Source organism: Arvicanthis niloticus, chromosome 4 (assembly GCF_011762505.2).
Source record: "Arvicanthis niloticus isolate mArvNil1 chromosome 4, mArvNil1.pat.X, whole genome shotgun sequence".
Taxonomy (NCBI): Eukaryota; Metazoa; Chordata; class Mammalia; order Rodentia; family Muridae; genus Arvicanthis; species Arvicanthis niloticus.
The window spans coordinates 105,194,265-105,209,848 of NC_047661.1; the positions used below are offsets into that span (position 1 = coordinate 105,194,265).

General features: G+C 38.5%; 1 protein-coding gene across 1 annotated transcript in view; it reads right to left on the minus strand.

The window, feature by feature from the left end:
• Positions 1-3,558: 3,558 nt before the first annotated feature.
• Positions 3,559-15,584, minus strand: part of Fam241a (family with sequence similarity 241 member A) — a 31,204-nt gene continuing 19,178 nt past the window's right edge. Inside the window, exon 2 of the mRNA XM_034499354.2 lies at positions 3,559-7,292. Coding sequence (XP_034355245.1) covers positions 7,047-7,292 — 246 coding nt within the window. The 3' untranslated portion in view covers positions 3,559-7,046. The remainder of the gene's footprint in view (positions 7,293-15,584) is intronic.

The window sequence follows — 15,584 nt, forward strand, 5'->3', positions numbered from 1 at the left end:
CCTATTACCTTAAATAACGGCATTTACAGTTTTCACCTGTTCCTAATACTGTTAGGAGGTCTTTGTTGGGCGTACTGTTTATAGTCCATGAAAGCTTTATTGCAACTCAATATCTGACTTATTAGAGAAACTAGGTAACACAACCAAATCCCCCTCTAGCCACTTGACAAATGAATTTACAATGTAATGATTTGCATGGCACTGAGAGGAACAAATAGCCTCCAACTCAAGAGGTCTGCCTGCTTTTGCCTTGTGAGTGCAGGGGTTAAAGAGGAGCAGTGCATCATCTGGCTGAGAATGGAGCTAGGAAGGACTCAGGTACTATGGGAGGTGAAGTTAAAAAAAAAAAAAAAAAAAGAATGGGATCTAGAATAGATGCTGTATTGTGTGGCTCTGCTCTTCCGCTTGAGACTGAAGACTTTACATCTGTATCTGCAAGCTGACAACCTCAGGTCCTCAGATATGTCTGAAGATTGGTTTTGGCCAAAAAGCACTGCCTTCTGCTGGTGTGTGTCAGTGCTGAAGAGCCCTGATCGGTTTGGAGCACCCCACAGTACTACCTAGGCCTGTTCTGACTGTATGTTTGACTCTCTGCTTGCTTCTTTTACGGCTCTCAGGTGCTGATCCCAGGGGCCTCCTTGATGCTCCCGCACGCTAATTTGTTCTGAGCCAACTTCCAAGGGAACTTGACCTAGAGTAAATATCATAACAGCCTTACTCTTACTGTTTATTTGCACAGATTTTCCCTGATGAATATGGTTTGATCTACTAGTTTTTAACTTCATAACAGTGTGAAAACAACACCATTTAGTATAAGACTATACTTCAAATTTTGATTCTGATCAGTTCCCAGGCTAGTGATATGCAGGAAGTCAGTCTCATGAAATGTGCCAATGAGCCATAGCTCTCAAATTAGTCATAAGATCCTAAGTGTAAATAATTAACACTCTCTGTGCCAATTTGCTAAAGTGTAATATTCCTACAGATTAAGGGTACAAAATGCATTTCTGACCTGTAGCAGATATTTTCAATGCATATTGGAATTATCAGAACATAACCACAGGCTGGGCAGTGGTGGCGCATGCCTTTAATCCCAGCACTTGGGGGACAGAGGCAGGCAGATTTCTGAGTTCAAGGCCAGCCTGGTCTACAGAATGAGTTCCAGGACAGCCAGGACTACACAGAGAAACCCTGTCTCAAACAAAACAAAACAAAACAACCCAGAACAAAACCACAGTTTAAGAAACCTCTATATATGAATACTCATGTAGGATTTTATTGAAGGCCAGTCAAACTGGCTTCACATTTAAACGCTTTGCCCAGTAAAGAAAATTATCACTATGGTTTTATATGCAAGACTAATTTGTAGTTCATCTTTCAAACTAACATCAAGGGAGTATTGTTCCTTTTTCTTCTTAGCCTTTGTTTGTATGTTGCATTTATACACATGTTCTTATGCTTTAGAGCAAAAAATATATTAGTTAATAGAATGTGTCATGACTATTTTTTGTTATGTACCTAAACCCAAGCACACTCATTAATAAAAGTGACTGTAACAAACCAGAGAAGGGCATTCAGTAGATGATGTATATTCTCAAGTAAAGGTAGCATTTTTACATATTACTTTATAGAAGAATAATTTAAATTTTCTTAAGTCAACATATGGAATTAATAAATTTATGTACATAGACTTTTCACTTCTTCATCTAAGTGTTCAGGGAAATTTGAAAGAACTTTTCTAACTTTAAAGGTTAAATTAAGAGTTGTGCACAGATAGCTCAGATTTGCTAGGCACATGAGTGCCTGTTCTGGATCTGAAATCATTCCAGAATCTTCATGTACACAACAGCCAAAGCAACAGAAAGAATACACCCAACTTGGAGGCAAAGGGTGAGTTTAACCTTGGTTTTCCTGTCTCTCAACTCAAAGGCCACACACATAGGTGGTGGGCTCTGGTTTTCTGCTCCAGCTACAGGGATGAGGAGACAATTCTACTCTGCCTCAGGTGTGCTGTTGCTGTGGCAATTTCCAAACTTGATGTGGTACCAATTACCTAAGGAGAAGCACAAGGTGCAGGGATGGAGAAGAGGTGCTGAGAATGCAGGCTTTGAAAAGAACACTTGTTATTTAACATACAATATTTGGGCCACTCAGCTAAATGGAACAACAAACTTGTTTTGCAGTTTAAAATATTGAGATCAGATATTTGAAAATTCTTGCTTTAAAGTTGTTATTGAAAAAAATTTACAATTTGGCAGATAAGACCCAATTGAAAAATATTAGTAGAATGAAAGTTTAGTACCATCAGTAAACATAAAATATTCTTTCTGGAGAAATAGTTACTCAACCAAACATGGCATCAAAACCACATTTTCCCTATAAATGTGAATGTATGGTAGTAATGCTGTAGATGTACACAAACAGCAACAGCAGTCAAGTGAAAAAATGTTATTGTAATGCACACATGCAACCACTCCCTTTATGCACAATTACTATTTTTAGAACAAAGAATTCTAATGTGTGTTAGCATTCCTTCTAAGTTCCTCCCAACAGTTAACCTGGCAATAGTAGGCCTGGCTTCCTACAAAAGGGGCTGTTTGGCCTGTCCCCTCTCTCTTACTTTCTGTCTTTTCTCTCCCAGACCCCTTTCTCCCTCTCCCTTCCCCCTCCTTCCTTGCCACATTTTGCAGGCCAGCCTTCCGCTCCTCTCCTCTTCAGCCTCCCTCCCTCCCTCCTTCATTCCCCCCCCCCCACTCCCCTTCCCATGTCCTAAATAACTCTATTCTACACTATACCCCTCACTTGGCTGGTACCTCAGGGGAAGGAATGCTTCAGCATAGGCCTGCCGAGGCACCCTGACACCTTACCATAATATCTGGCTCTACAAACATATCCTGATCTTTTTTATAACGTGCAACCAACTGTAGGTCTTCATCCTTCTTTGTTTTCCTTCTTGGAGCTCAGGAAGGAACCCAGGGCTTTGACCATGCATGGCAAACACTCTACCATAGAGACACAAGCCACCACCTCTGTGGTTCTTTGTTAACAGAGGATGGGGAGAATGTGAAGAAGTGAAGTTGATTTACTCATTTGACAATTATTTTGAGAACCCATTACATGCCAGCTCTCCTGGTAGGCACTGGCAATGTAACTAGACACAATAGACACCTTCTCTGTCCATGTGAAGCCTACTCTCTAATGGAAGAAACTGACACAGGCTGTATTGCATACATACTGTTGATGGATTTCTACATTGAAAAGAACACCAAGCACACTGTACACCCAAACTGTACTTAAAAAGGGGAAGTCTGATGATGTTCAAGCTGAGTACTCCATGTGGTTGTTGGCCTGTCTGGTTGGGGCAGGTGCTGGGCTAAAAAGGTAAGGCACATATGAAGTGCTAGAAGAAAGCATGTCTTTTTCCAGAAGTGGATAAAAACATTCAGTGTAGCTGAGTCTGGAGAGGGTAGTAGTTTAGGAAGAGGAGGTGTGGAAGGACTAGATTATGAAAGGAGACTTTTCCATAACAGCGACAAGAACCCATTCAAAAGATGGAAATCATATTTTAGAAATTTTATTTAACTACAGAGTGGGCAATGGAGGTGGGGAGAGTGATTAGGATTCTCACAGGGGAGAATCAGACTGTGAGTGATGCTGGGAAAAAAGAGATGTAGAAAAATTAAAGACATCATTAGAAACAAAATAGGTAGGATAATTGGTTATCCGTGGGCCTTGTGGGAGAGACAGGAGCGGAAGATTGTCCTTACCATTCCTCCTCAGGAGTTGGGGAGAGGCTTGTGCCTATGCTGAAGGGGAGGGGAATGCAAAGAGAAGACGTTAGAGAAAGATGAGGTCTCTTTTGAATGTGCTAAATTTGAGGAATTTTGTAAGCAGTTAAACTGAGGGATCTTTTAGCCAGCCCAGTGCTCTCATCTGGAGATGGAGCTGTTAGTATGCAAATAACAACAAATAGATATGTGGAGGGATAGAAAGCAGGCTGCTGGTCGGATCCCTAAGGAACATGAAAACTTTTAAGTCTTGAACAGAGAAGCTGTAGTTACAACCAACTAAATCCACCAATAATGCCAAAGCCTCGACCTGTGTATTTCTGAATTTGTATGTTCTTCCTGGCCAAGTATTTACTAGAGTTTTAACAGGTCTACAAGTATAATTTGATTTTTTTCTTTTGTTTTCTTTTTAAGGCCAAAAACTGATAATGAAAGTGGTTTCAATAATCTGTAATAAACAAACATTTGTGAAACAAATAGAAACTATAAGCCAAAGATCTCTGGAAAATTATGGCTCTCTCTTCCTGGTCTCCTGGCTTGTCCTTTGTGGACTTGCAGTTCACTGGCAACCCAGAAAGATTTTCTCTCATGAAAACTTCAGTCAGACACATACTTCAAAGACAACTGTGCTCCAGCCTCACATGGAAGAAACGCAGAGGTGGTTCTGGGTGGGTCTGTGGGGGCAGGCCACACGTGCTTCTCTGGTTCTCTAACATGTGCTGTCTTCCGTTCTTTGAAGACTGCGGTAGCCATGGAAATGTGGCCTCCAGGGTGGCTGACTGGGAATATGCTGAGGGTTTTTTTTTTTTTTAAACAACTGGCTCTTTAGAAAAAATAGTCCTTCTTTGTAGTGTGTGCCAATTTTTATGATGCAAATATTCTCACCACAGCCAGTTTAACCTACCAATGTGATGTCACGGAAGGCAGAAGAGCATGCAGCATAGGCTCTTATGAGCTAGTTCACGTGGCTCCTGTGGACAGAGGCACTCTGTTCTCACAAGAACGGCACGTAACACAGGAAAGTGCTGCACAGAATATTGTTTAGTTCAAAGAGAACGGATCTACTTATGTGTGGTCAGGTTGGTTTTAGTTCCTGACTTCTCTGAACACAAGGCTGGCAGTACCAATGCCGTGCCCACCAGCAGTCTGATGACCTCAGCACTCTTAACTGCTACTTTTTGGCTTATAAGGAATCTTATAACTTATAACTTACATTTAAAACTGAAATAATTGAGAATCATTTCAAATCTATTTTTATACCATGAACCAAAGAAATTATGTTGCACTTCAAGATAAACAGTACAATCTACATTCTAATGTGTGGAATAAGAGAAAATATTTTATAACAAATATTTTTCTCTTTTAAGCAAAAACTTTGATAACATACTACATTAATCCATAATGTATGTGGAGGCAAAAACACCAAACACACCCTATTTTTCCCTATAATATAGATCCATTGATATCAGTGTGCACACGCATAGTGTTGTCAGGGTATTATGTAATACACACTAAGACTTCTTTTAAAGCACTTGTGACAAGAAGCTCGGTAGAACCAGAGCTGCTATTATGTGCACTGCATCTTTTATTTTGCATTCCAAAAGGGAACTGGCTTTCCTGGTAGCACTAGGGAAGAATGCACTCATTAGCATTTTGTGGACTTAACACAAAATCTCATGGATTCTATTGGAACCTGGCAATCCTACTGTGTACAAAGGAGATCTTTTTCTAAACACCCAACACTGATATGCAGCTTGCAAAGGTAAATGTAAAAATATTGTAAACACAATAAAAAAAAAAAAAACCCAATGATATAGTACAAACTTTGGTTTTTGAAAAGCCAAATTTAAAGGCCTATGCTTATGTACAATATAGAGAGATGCACTTCTTATTCTTTTGTGCAGGATTACTGATTTCAGAAAGCCAAGTTAAATGTTCTCACTTAAGTTGAATTTTCTGCTTCAGAATTTCTTGCAGAATAATGTTTAAAATTGCATGAGTAAGAACTTTACAAAGTAGCCTAGAAAATACACTTTAAATAAATTAACTAAGCAGGGCTTGTCAAACAAAAATGCCTCACCACATCACTTTTGTATTTAAATTTCTTTGTTCAAATAGATGACTCTTAGACAAAAGTATAAGATTTTAGGTTTTTTAGCAAAACCAAAAATATCAAAGTCATTTTTCATTTTCAAAATGTATTTAAAGAAATGCTTGTTTCAGTATAATAAAACCCCATAGTATACATTAGAAACATGGCCAGCCAATTGGCTTTAATCTTAGAATATTACAAGTGGCTACTGAGTTCTTAATTTAAACCAGTGATTTGATTTTGTACTTCAATACAGATATCAAAGAAAAAGTATTTGATTTTTTTCTTAAATAAGAAAGAAGTCACTCTTTTGGGAGGAAAACTCCACGCCACGACAGAAAATGCATCGTTTTACATCTTAGAGTAACTGGTAGAAAAGAACTATAAAATTATGAACTTTGGGGGGAAAAGTGTACCGAAAATGTCTCTAGAAAAAACATGCAAGCGACTAGGGACAGGATGGCAAGGCACTGGCAGACACCCAGCCATAGAACTCACAAAAAGAAGTTAGCACCAGAATCATCTCTAACTTTACAATCTCTTGAAGGTCCGAATATAACATATAAAAACTTACATTTAACCCAAAACACCACCACCACCACCAATAAATATATTATTTTCAATTTGAACACACTAGCGTTATTACCTTCACAGCACTGCAGTGATACGTGGCAGTTATCAGTTACTTTGTTTTATATTACGCAGAGATAACAGAGACAAATATATCCCCAAAATGGGATTTTTCAATGGAGGTGCAAGTGCAACAGTTTTCCAATTAAAACTTATTCTTAGCTACATTTCCCCTTTTTCTTTCAACATGTTTTTATTGGAACTTTACAAGAACTACAGCATTCACTGCAACTCCATGCCATGCTATTTGCCCTGTCACTGTTTCGTAATGTTCAGATTTGGCATGGGGAAGCGGTATCTAAAGGTAGGTACAGATCATAGGAGTGAAAAAGAGTTTGAATAGGCTAATATATAGTCAAAAATATATATTCATCCTTGTTATAACAAAGAGTTGAGTTTTAAAGAACACTCATTTATAATTTAAATTATAAAATAGCCAGTACACAATATGAAATATGTCAAAGTATTTTGGCTTTCAAAAAGCCCAAGTGTATAGTTCTATCAGTTACATACATGGCTACCAAATGTCCAGTGTTTTACTGCTGTACATAAATAATGACAAGGCAAAGAACAGCGACTAGTCCGAGGGCTTGCAGGCCCAGGAACCATAGCATAAGCCAAAAGAAAATGACCACTACTGGTTCCACAATTCGCTCTCCAAAATACATCCTTGTGAAGCCCATGTTGAGGAGGTTTTTGTTCAGTTCACCAAAAAGTGTTCCCATCTTTTTGTAGTCATCTCCAATGGGTTCGGCAGAGTGGTTTTGTGGTTCTTCAACATCCTTAAAAAAAAAAAGACAAACCAAGATATGGACATAAGAAACATGGAAATACCTCTAATAGCACTGATCTCACTATCTTCTCCAAATAACTGGACACACACTTGCAGTAGTCATTTACTCAACACTAATGAGGACGTCCACAACTCATGAGCGGCAAAGGCAGTCTGAAGATGCAAGTAAGGCCTCCATTCTGAGCAGGGGCCGCCCCAAACAATCTCATGGACGGATCTAGCACAAGAACATTCATAACGGAGTATTCAAAAAGGACAGCCACTGGCTCCCGGCTCAGCCGCCATGTTCCTGCACTAGAGTCTGGCACTGGCTGGCCATCTCAGTGCCACTGACCTGGTGCCCACAAGATGTGGGCGTGGCTGCTGCTTCTGCTGGCCTGCTCCGTGGCCTCCACAGCTCTAGGCATGGCCCCTGGGCCAACTCCGCCACCCCTACAGCGCTCAGCTTAACCCAGACAATAACTGCCATCCTCCCAGTAGAAATAAGATTCTTAATGCTTAAAGTTAACTGAACATTTATAAAATCAGCAAATACTCAAATCACAAGATGCCCACACAATTTAGAAGGTTATCCCAATATTCCTAACCTTTAGATTTCATATCTACTAATTACTTGATGCCACGCGGGTCCATGTCCGCAGCCATTTTGCCTTCCTCACTCCCCTCATCTCTCTGTGTCTCCTTCTTTCTCTTTCTCCCTCTTCCTCCCTCCCCCCTTCTTTCTCTCTCTGCGCACCACCCTTAGCTCCGCCTCCCTTTTTCCTGTCCAATCATAGGCCTCTTGCTGCAACTAGATTGGGCAGGGAAATTTCTGCCACAATAGAGAGTTGGTAAGATGCTGTGTTCCTCTTTGGAAAATGGCGGGAGGAGCCATGAGCAGTGAATATAGGCAGCCTGAGACACAGGAGGAGAAAAAGGACTGATCTAGTATCTCTGAAAGGCGCATATCTTTGTGATCTAGAGTCCTGATCTCCAAGAATATAAAATAATAAATTTGTGTCACAGAACAAATTCCCATTGTTCAGACAATGAGAATGTTTCTTTGGATTGACATATTGTTACGGAGATAACATCTGAAATGTAAATGAATAAAATATCAAATTAAATTAAAAAATATTTAAAAAGAAAAAAAAAAAAACGTTTTCCTTTCTCTCCTCTGAGAACCTGGTTGCAGAACCCCCTTTCTGCTGCTCTCCTATTTCATGAAGCAGGCTTCCTGGTCACTCTAACTTGATGAACATGTGTCTATGAACTAAAGTTTTAACTGTTCAAGCTCAGCTGGCTGGAGAATGACTAGTTACCGTTCTCAGCCATTGCTGTTGTGATCTCTCATTTTAAGCTTCTGCTAGCTATGAAGGCTTATATGGGGGCTCTTGCATAGCTTCCTGCCAAAACACTACTGAGACTGTAAATGCTTCCTGTTAATCTCATCAGGAGGAAACAAAGTTTTGAAGTAAGATTAACTGTATACAAGACCAAAAGTCTATTGAGAAGTCAGAGCCGCAGAAAATCTCCATGTATACTTAACTATATTCCAAGAGTATTGTTACTGCCCAATCTTGCTACAATTTAGAACATAATGCTAGTTCCTAATGTTTCCAACCCACTTCTGTGGTTTTAATATTTATTTCTTCAAAAGTTTATGTGTTGAGGGCATGATCTTTAATATCAGGAGGTTAAAGCTTTAACAGGTGGAGCTTAGTGAGAGGTTATGCAAATGAGAGTTTGTTTTAAAAATTGATCATTAATTTTTTTTTTCAAGAGAACTGTTAGGAAAGGCTTGGACCTTGTTTTGATCAAGCTTTGTTTCGATTACTGTTTGTTTCAATTACGATTACATGTAGCCACTGCTCCTGAGACTGCATTCTACCTTGAGGTAAGGCTGCCATGGTGGAACATTAATCTGCCTGTATCAGTTCATTTTGATTTTTAGGATCCAAAACTGTTAGCTAAATAAAACATGTTTTATTTTTTGCCTGTCTCTGGTATTTCACGACAGTAGTGAAAAACTGACTAATAGAATAATCCTTTAGAATTTTGCAAACATTTCTTATTTCTGGCTCCTATTAGGTTCAAAAAATAGAAAGACCAGAGAGACACCATACAGATGAAAAGAGAAGGTAATTGGCTTGGATTAATCTTATGTTTATTAGCTCCTCATTCTCTTATGTGTTCCACGATACCTATTGCACATTAAAACATGCAAATTTGTTCCTGTCTGATATTAAGCCATTTCCCCCCATGGTAGCATCTGAGGAATCTTTGATTTAGTTTGCAATTGTTCTGGGTCCACATCTTGATTTTTTTAGTGTTTAAAAACACTGATAATGTTTTTGGTTCATTTTTAAAGTTAATTTTAAAAAAAACCTTTAGAATCAATTGTTATCTATGGACTCATTTTACTTTGGGTTTTGGGTAGTTCTCGAAGGTTTCTAAGGTTTTTTTGTTGATTTTTTTTCTCCCTGTATTTTGTGGGTTTAATATGAACAAAGTTCCCAGATCAGATACAATAGGTATTTATTTTAATATCCTTGTAAAATAAAGTCTATGAATGTGCCTGGGGTTTTCAGGAGAAGAGGTAGGTGTTGCAGCACCTAAGTCCAGCAGGGACTTAGTTAACCATGAGTCTAGATGCAGTGACAGCAAATAGCAAGGATCCTGTAGGAGCTGCCTTGAGTAGCCACTGAGATGGCAAGGTAGTACAAGTAAATTTGGACAAGCTGTAGTTATTGTAGCCTGATTCTATTAATACATTATATATTAGATATAAATACTATATATATAAATAGAATATATTACAAATTCAGTATTTTCAAACAAATATATATATATATATCAAACATATACACATTGGAGAAAAAAAGTACAAGGAACAAATACATACGTATCAGACAAATTTAATGATTACTAAATTTTGCCACCTCACTATGGTACTGCTCAGTGTGGCCAACTAAGATAAGGTTACTAGGAAAATGCCCCCCAAAAATGTGTATTCGAAAGTACAGCTCTATGAAAACATTAGATTCCTACAATGAACTGCACAGGGGTTCAAACAATTCAAGATGACACTTGCAAGCAGGGGGAGGAAATGGGCCATGTTGCTAAACTAGCAAGGTCTAGTGGGCCCCAGTCTGAGTTTGTATTTACTGTACTCTGTAGTCTGAGTTCTGGGGTCCTTGTATATTTCTGAGGTTGTTACCTCCAGGGTAACTGTGATATCAGTAGCACTGTTAATGATGTAGCAGAAGTGGAGACACAGAGCACCCACTGTGTACCAGGCACAGCACTACCTTGATTAACTTCTACTGCAGTCTCTAGTTAGAGGTCAGGAAGCTGCCAGTGCTGACACATACTCAGCAGCAGACAGGTCTGTGGGGCCACACCCTAATCCCTGTACACAGCTAGTTTCTAATTAGTGCTGAATACCTCAGTTTTCAGATACATTTTATATATTTCATCTCTGAAAAACAAAGGCTATAATAATGCTGTTTCACAGAAGGACATTTTACTCATCAACAGAGCAAACAACATCAGTGTGATTCTTACTTTACATCTTTTCTCTCGGTTTTAAAGTAAGTTTATCAAACAGGAAAATTGTTCAAACTTCTTTTCATCTTGTGCAAAAATTTAAATGAGGTAAAGCTATCTTTAGACTTGTACAGTTTTATAGCTTATAGTGACCAGAATCCACATTAAAATGTCAAAAAATAGAGAGAGAAGAAAGAAAGAAAGAAAGAAAGAAAGAAAGAAAGAAAGAAAGAAAGAAAGAAGGAAAGAAAGAAAAGGAGGAAGGAAGGAAAGGAAAGGGAAAAAAGGAAAGAGAGTGAGAGAGTGAGAGAGTGAGAGAGAGAGAAAGAGAGAGAGAGAGAGAGAGAGAGAGAGAACGAACGAACAGACCCCAAGCCTTCTATCAAGCATGAAGAAAATTCTCCTGGCAGGACTGGAATAAGAAAATCTACTTCACACACAAACAGTAAACCGAAGCAGAAATGCAGATGGAGCTTTCCTTGCTCTGACATTAATCATCCATATTTCTTCAGACTTTCCTTTGTGAGACTCCAATGAAGATCATTTGTCAAATAGACAGCTCCTTTTAGGGTTACACAGGACTAGAGAGTGTTCTCAGTGAGGCACTGACAGCCCTTGTTTGTTCATGATTGAAGACAGACACAGAAATATAAGAGTGACACAACTGATTCAAAATCCTTTTAAATTTTTTCTTTTGTTATGTGTGAGTGTGTGTGTATGTGTGTGTGTGTGTGTGTGTGCACAGAGGGTGTAGATGTGTGTGAGTAATGTTTGTATGGGTATACATGGTATATGTGTGGTGGTTAGAGAATGATTTTGCGTAGCTGGTCTCCTTTCACCTTTTTCAGTTCTGGGGACTGAACTGGTGTTACCAGGCTTGTGTTAACAGGCATACAGCTTTACTGTTTGAACCATCTTGCTGCCCTCAAAATCCTTAATGATAACAAATTAAAGTTAAGTTTTTAAATGAGATTTTTGAGGAAAAATCCTTAAAATAATTACATGACTCTCATACTTTAGAAACCATCAATAAAAAGGTCAGGTTCCATAAGCCGACTAATAAAAAGAAGGCAATGTTTAAAAATACTGCATACAAATATGCAGATAAACCACTGCTGTAAATATCCAGAGAATACATATGACTATAGCAGTAAACACTAAGACTGGATTTATCTTTGGTAACATGAACTCATGGAAGTCATAATGAGGAAGATGAATTTATTGCAGTACATATGCCAGGATGTACAGTAAATAAAAGAGAAATCCTTTTTGAACAGTGTAATAACTTGTGAATTGAGCTTTACTAATTTGAAGGCGAAGTTTTTCAGCTTCACTGGCATGCTAGTCTACTGGCCTCTGATCTCTCTCAGCCAGTCTCTTTACTTACCTGATAATTTCTGATCAATCAGCTGTTAGTTTCACTGAGCTCCTCTGTATGTGGTGGATTATTTTTCTCAGTTGTTTTTAGGGTTTTCTACGTATCAGCACTTTAACCAACACATTTTATCCCCTCATGTTTATAGTTCATAGATTTGCCTTAATAATGTGTATACTTTAAATTTTTCATCAAGCCGTAGAAGTTTTATTTTAAATATTGTATCTCCTAAAGTGGAAATTTTGGGTCTCCAATTCTTTGGAGACTCAGTTGTGTCATGTGATATTCTGTTCTGGAAACTGTCTTATGAGAGGCTGTTCCTGCTGAAGCAGACACATGGGAGGATGTTTTGCTGAGAACACACATGTGTTTTCCTGGAAGCAGCCTGGAAGAGGGGCATGTGATGTTTTGCTAGAGCAGATACTTGAGAGAACACGTGATGTTTAGAAAGGGTATAAGTATAACCCAACAGACAGAAGCACTCGTTCACCTTATCACTCTTTGCTGGTCATCACTGGGCTTTGCTGATGCTGGTTTTTGCTGATGACACTGTATGATATTGGTTAGCCTTGCCAACCTTTGATGGTCATCATTTGTCATGACTTCATAGAGAAATGCATCAAAAAACTTCTGGTAGTATTCTGGAGGCTACTTGCTGCTTCTGCAGACTCAGGCTGATTAGCAGAGCCTCATGGTTTCTTCTGGATTGACCTGCCATTGCTGATTCGTGAATAGTGTTTGCCAGTAGATTGAGCTGCTGCTACTGATTCATATGAACTGAACTGGTGATATACTGACTACACAGACTGCATTTTCTCCAAAGAACTATTTCTAAACAGATCCACATCATCCTTTGCTCTATTAACCTTTCTTTTCCACTACCTCTGGTGGGTGGTGGACTAGAAAAGAGCTTAAAGCATTTAAGAACCCTTATTAAAAGTAGGTTTTGAAAAATCTACACCTACATATAATCTTCTCTTTCTCAATATCCCCATTACCTGTTTTTTGATGTGACTGAAATTACCTGACTGATTTTGAGATTTTATAGTTTTATTTTACCTATGCCTGGATTACTGTATTACCAACTCCAGAATTTTCATAAGGAGAACTATTAAGTTGTCTTTCTTTCTTTCTTTCTTTCTTTCTTTCTTTCTTTCTTCCTTCCTTCCTTCCTTCCTTCCTTCCCCTTCCTCCTCCTCCTCCTCTTCTTCTTCTTCTCTCTTCTTCATCTTCCTTGTTTTCTTTTTCTTCCTCCTTCTCCTCCTCCTCTTCTTCATCTTCCTTGTTTTCTTTTTCTTCCTCCTCCTCCTTCTCTCTTCTTCATCTTCTTTGTTTTCTTCCTCCTCCTCCTTCTCTTCTCTTGTATGTTACATCCTAACCTCAGTTTCTCCTCCCTCTCCCCGGATCTACTCCTCCTCCAATCCCCCTCAGAAAAGAACAGAGCTCCCAGAGATATCAATCAAACAAGACATAACAAAGTTAACAGTAAAATAGGAACATCCTCTCATATTAAAGCTGGACTAGGCAACCCATTAGATAGTAAAAGGTCCCCAAAGCAGGCAGAGTCAGACAGGCTCTGCTCCCACTGTTAGGTGTCCTACAAGAACGCCAAGATACACAACCATAACATATATGTAGAGGACCTAGCTCAGACCCATACAGACTCCCTGATTATCACTTCTCCATTCTCTAAGTATGATTTCCTTCCTTCAATGATTTTGTTGTTGTTGTTGTTGTTGTTGTTGTGAGACAGGGACTTACTATGTAAACCAGGATGACCTCAAGCTCTAAGTCATGTACCTGCTTTTGTCTCCTGAATGCTGGGATTAAAGGTGTGTGTCCAGCTTGGTGTAGTTTAAAAACATATATCATAAAACTACTTTATTTCTTTTGTGTGCCCTTTTATGTCCCCTTTGTCTGTGGAAGCTGGCTGAAGAGATACAGGCCTGGTCCCACTGGTCCCTCCATACAGAAAAGAGCTCTGTAAGGGTGCTGGGAGTGAAGAGGACAGCTTTCCAGTGACATCCTTGCTCTACATCAGACACTGGCATGGAGATTCTAGTGCAGAACCATAATGGTTCTAACAAATACCAAAAACACCTTTCTTAAGAAGATACAGTTGACTTTCCTGAATAAATGTTTCTATCTCCCTTCAAAATGACTCCAGAACTTTAAGCTATTGTTGTATTTAGCATTTCACCAGTCAGCTATTGCCTTGTAGGGGAGATTTGATGAATTCCTTATTGTTCCAGAAGACTAATACTGGTCATTTGTGGGTATTAGTTACATCTGTGGGCAAATTGAAGGGCAAGTTTTTAAAGGCTGAGCCAGAGGATTTTAGATGGCTGAAAATTAACTGCTCTGAAATCAGTCTGGAATTTTAAGCAATCTGAGAGTGTTTATTATTTTTAATATCATAGGATGATCAAATTTTGAGGCTAACTATTTGACTTTTGAGAATCCATGTAGTCAGATAGCTCTTAGTTATTCTATTCAGCACTTTAAAAATGGTCCCTAAAGGTTCCTCTTTTCTCCTTCCTTGTTATTTCTCATATATGCTATTTTTCTTAATATTTATTTTATGTATATGAGCACTCAGTCTTCATGCACACCAGGAGAGGGCATCAGATCCCATTACAAATGGTTGTAAGTCACCAAGTGGTTGCTCAAATTGAACTCAGAACCCTGAAAGAGCAGCCAGTGCTCTTAACCACTGAGCCATCTCTCCAGTCCCCTCTCACATATACTATTAAATGGGCAACTTTACCATTTCTGCTCTGCAGATTCTGCCATGTTCTTTAGCCAGTAATTAATTCAGCTTTCATTACAGCCAAGGAAAGTTAGTGGGAATCAAATCTTCAAGCAGTTCTATTTTTCCCTTAGTTGTGCCTAATAGGTTAAATTTCACACAAAATTTGTTTCTTCAAACATTCTAGCATAATTAAAATATCTTCTATTAAATGTATAATACATGCATACACACATATATACATACATACATACATACAAATATATTTTACACATATAGCTGTACATACAATGTACAGATCTGTAAGAGCTCCAGAAAAAGCTCTCAAAAATTCAGAGGTGTCAAAATTAAACAAAGAATGTTCTGTTGTCAAAATGATCTCTTCTGTTCCTACGGGACAAAAATAAACATATAAATAGAAAAGTAAGAACAAGGCTACATTCAGCACAACCTTTGTCATTTTATTGCTTCCAAAAATATGTTTGTTCAATAAACTCAATTCAACAAAAATTTTCTGGTGTCAATAATGTATTAAATAAATGACTATACTTTTAGCTTCAAGAGGCTAGCAATCCTGTAGAGAGGTTAGTATTAAGTAAGGCTATTTTCTGTTTTTTTTTTTTTTTTTT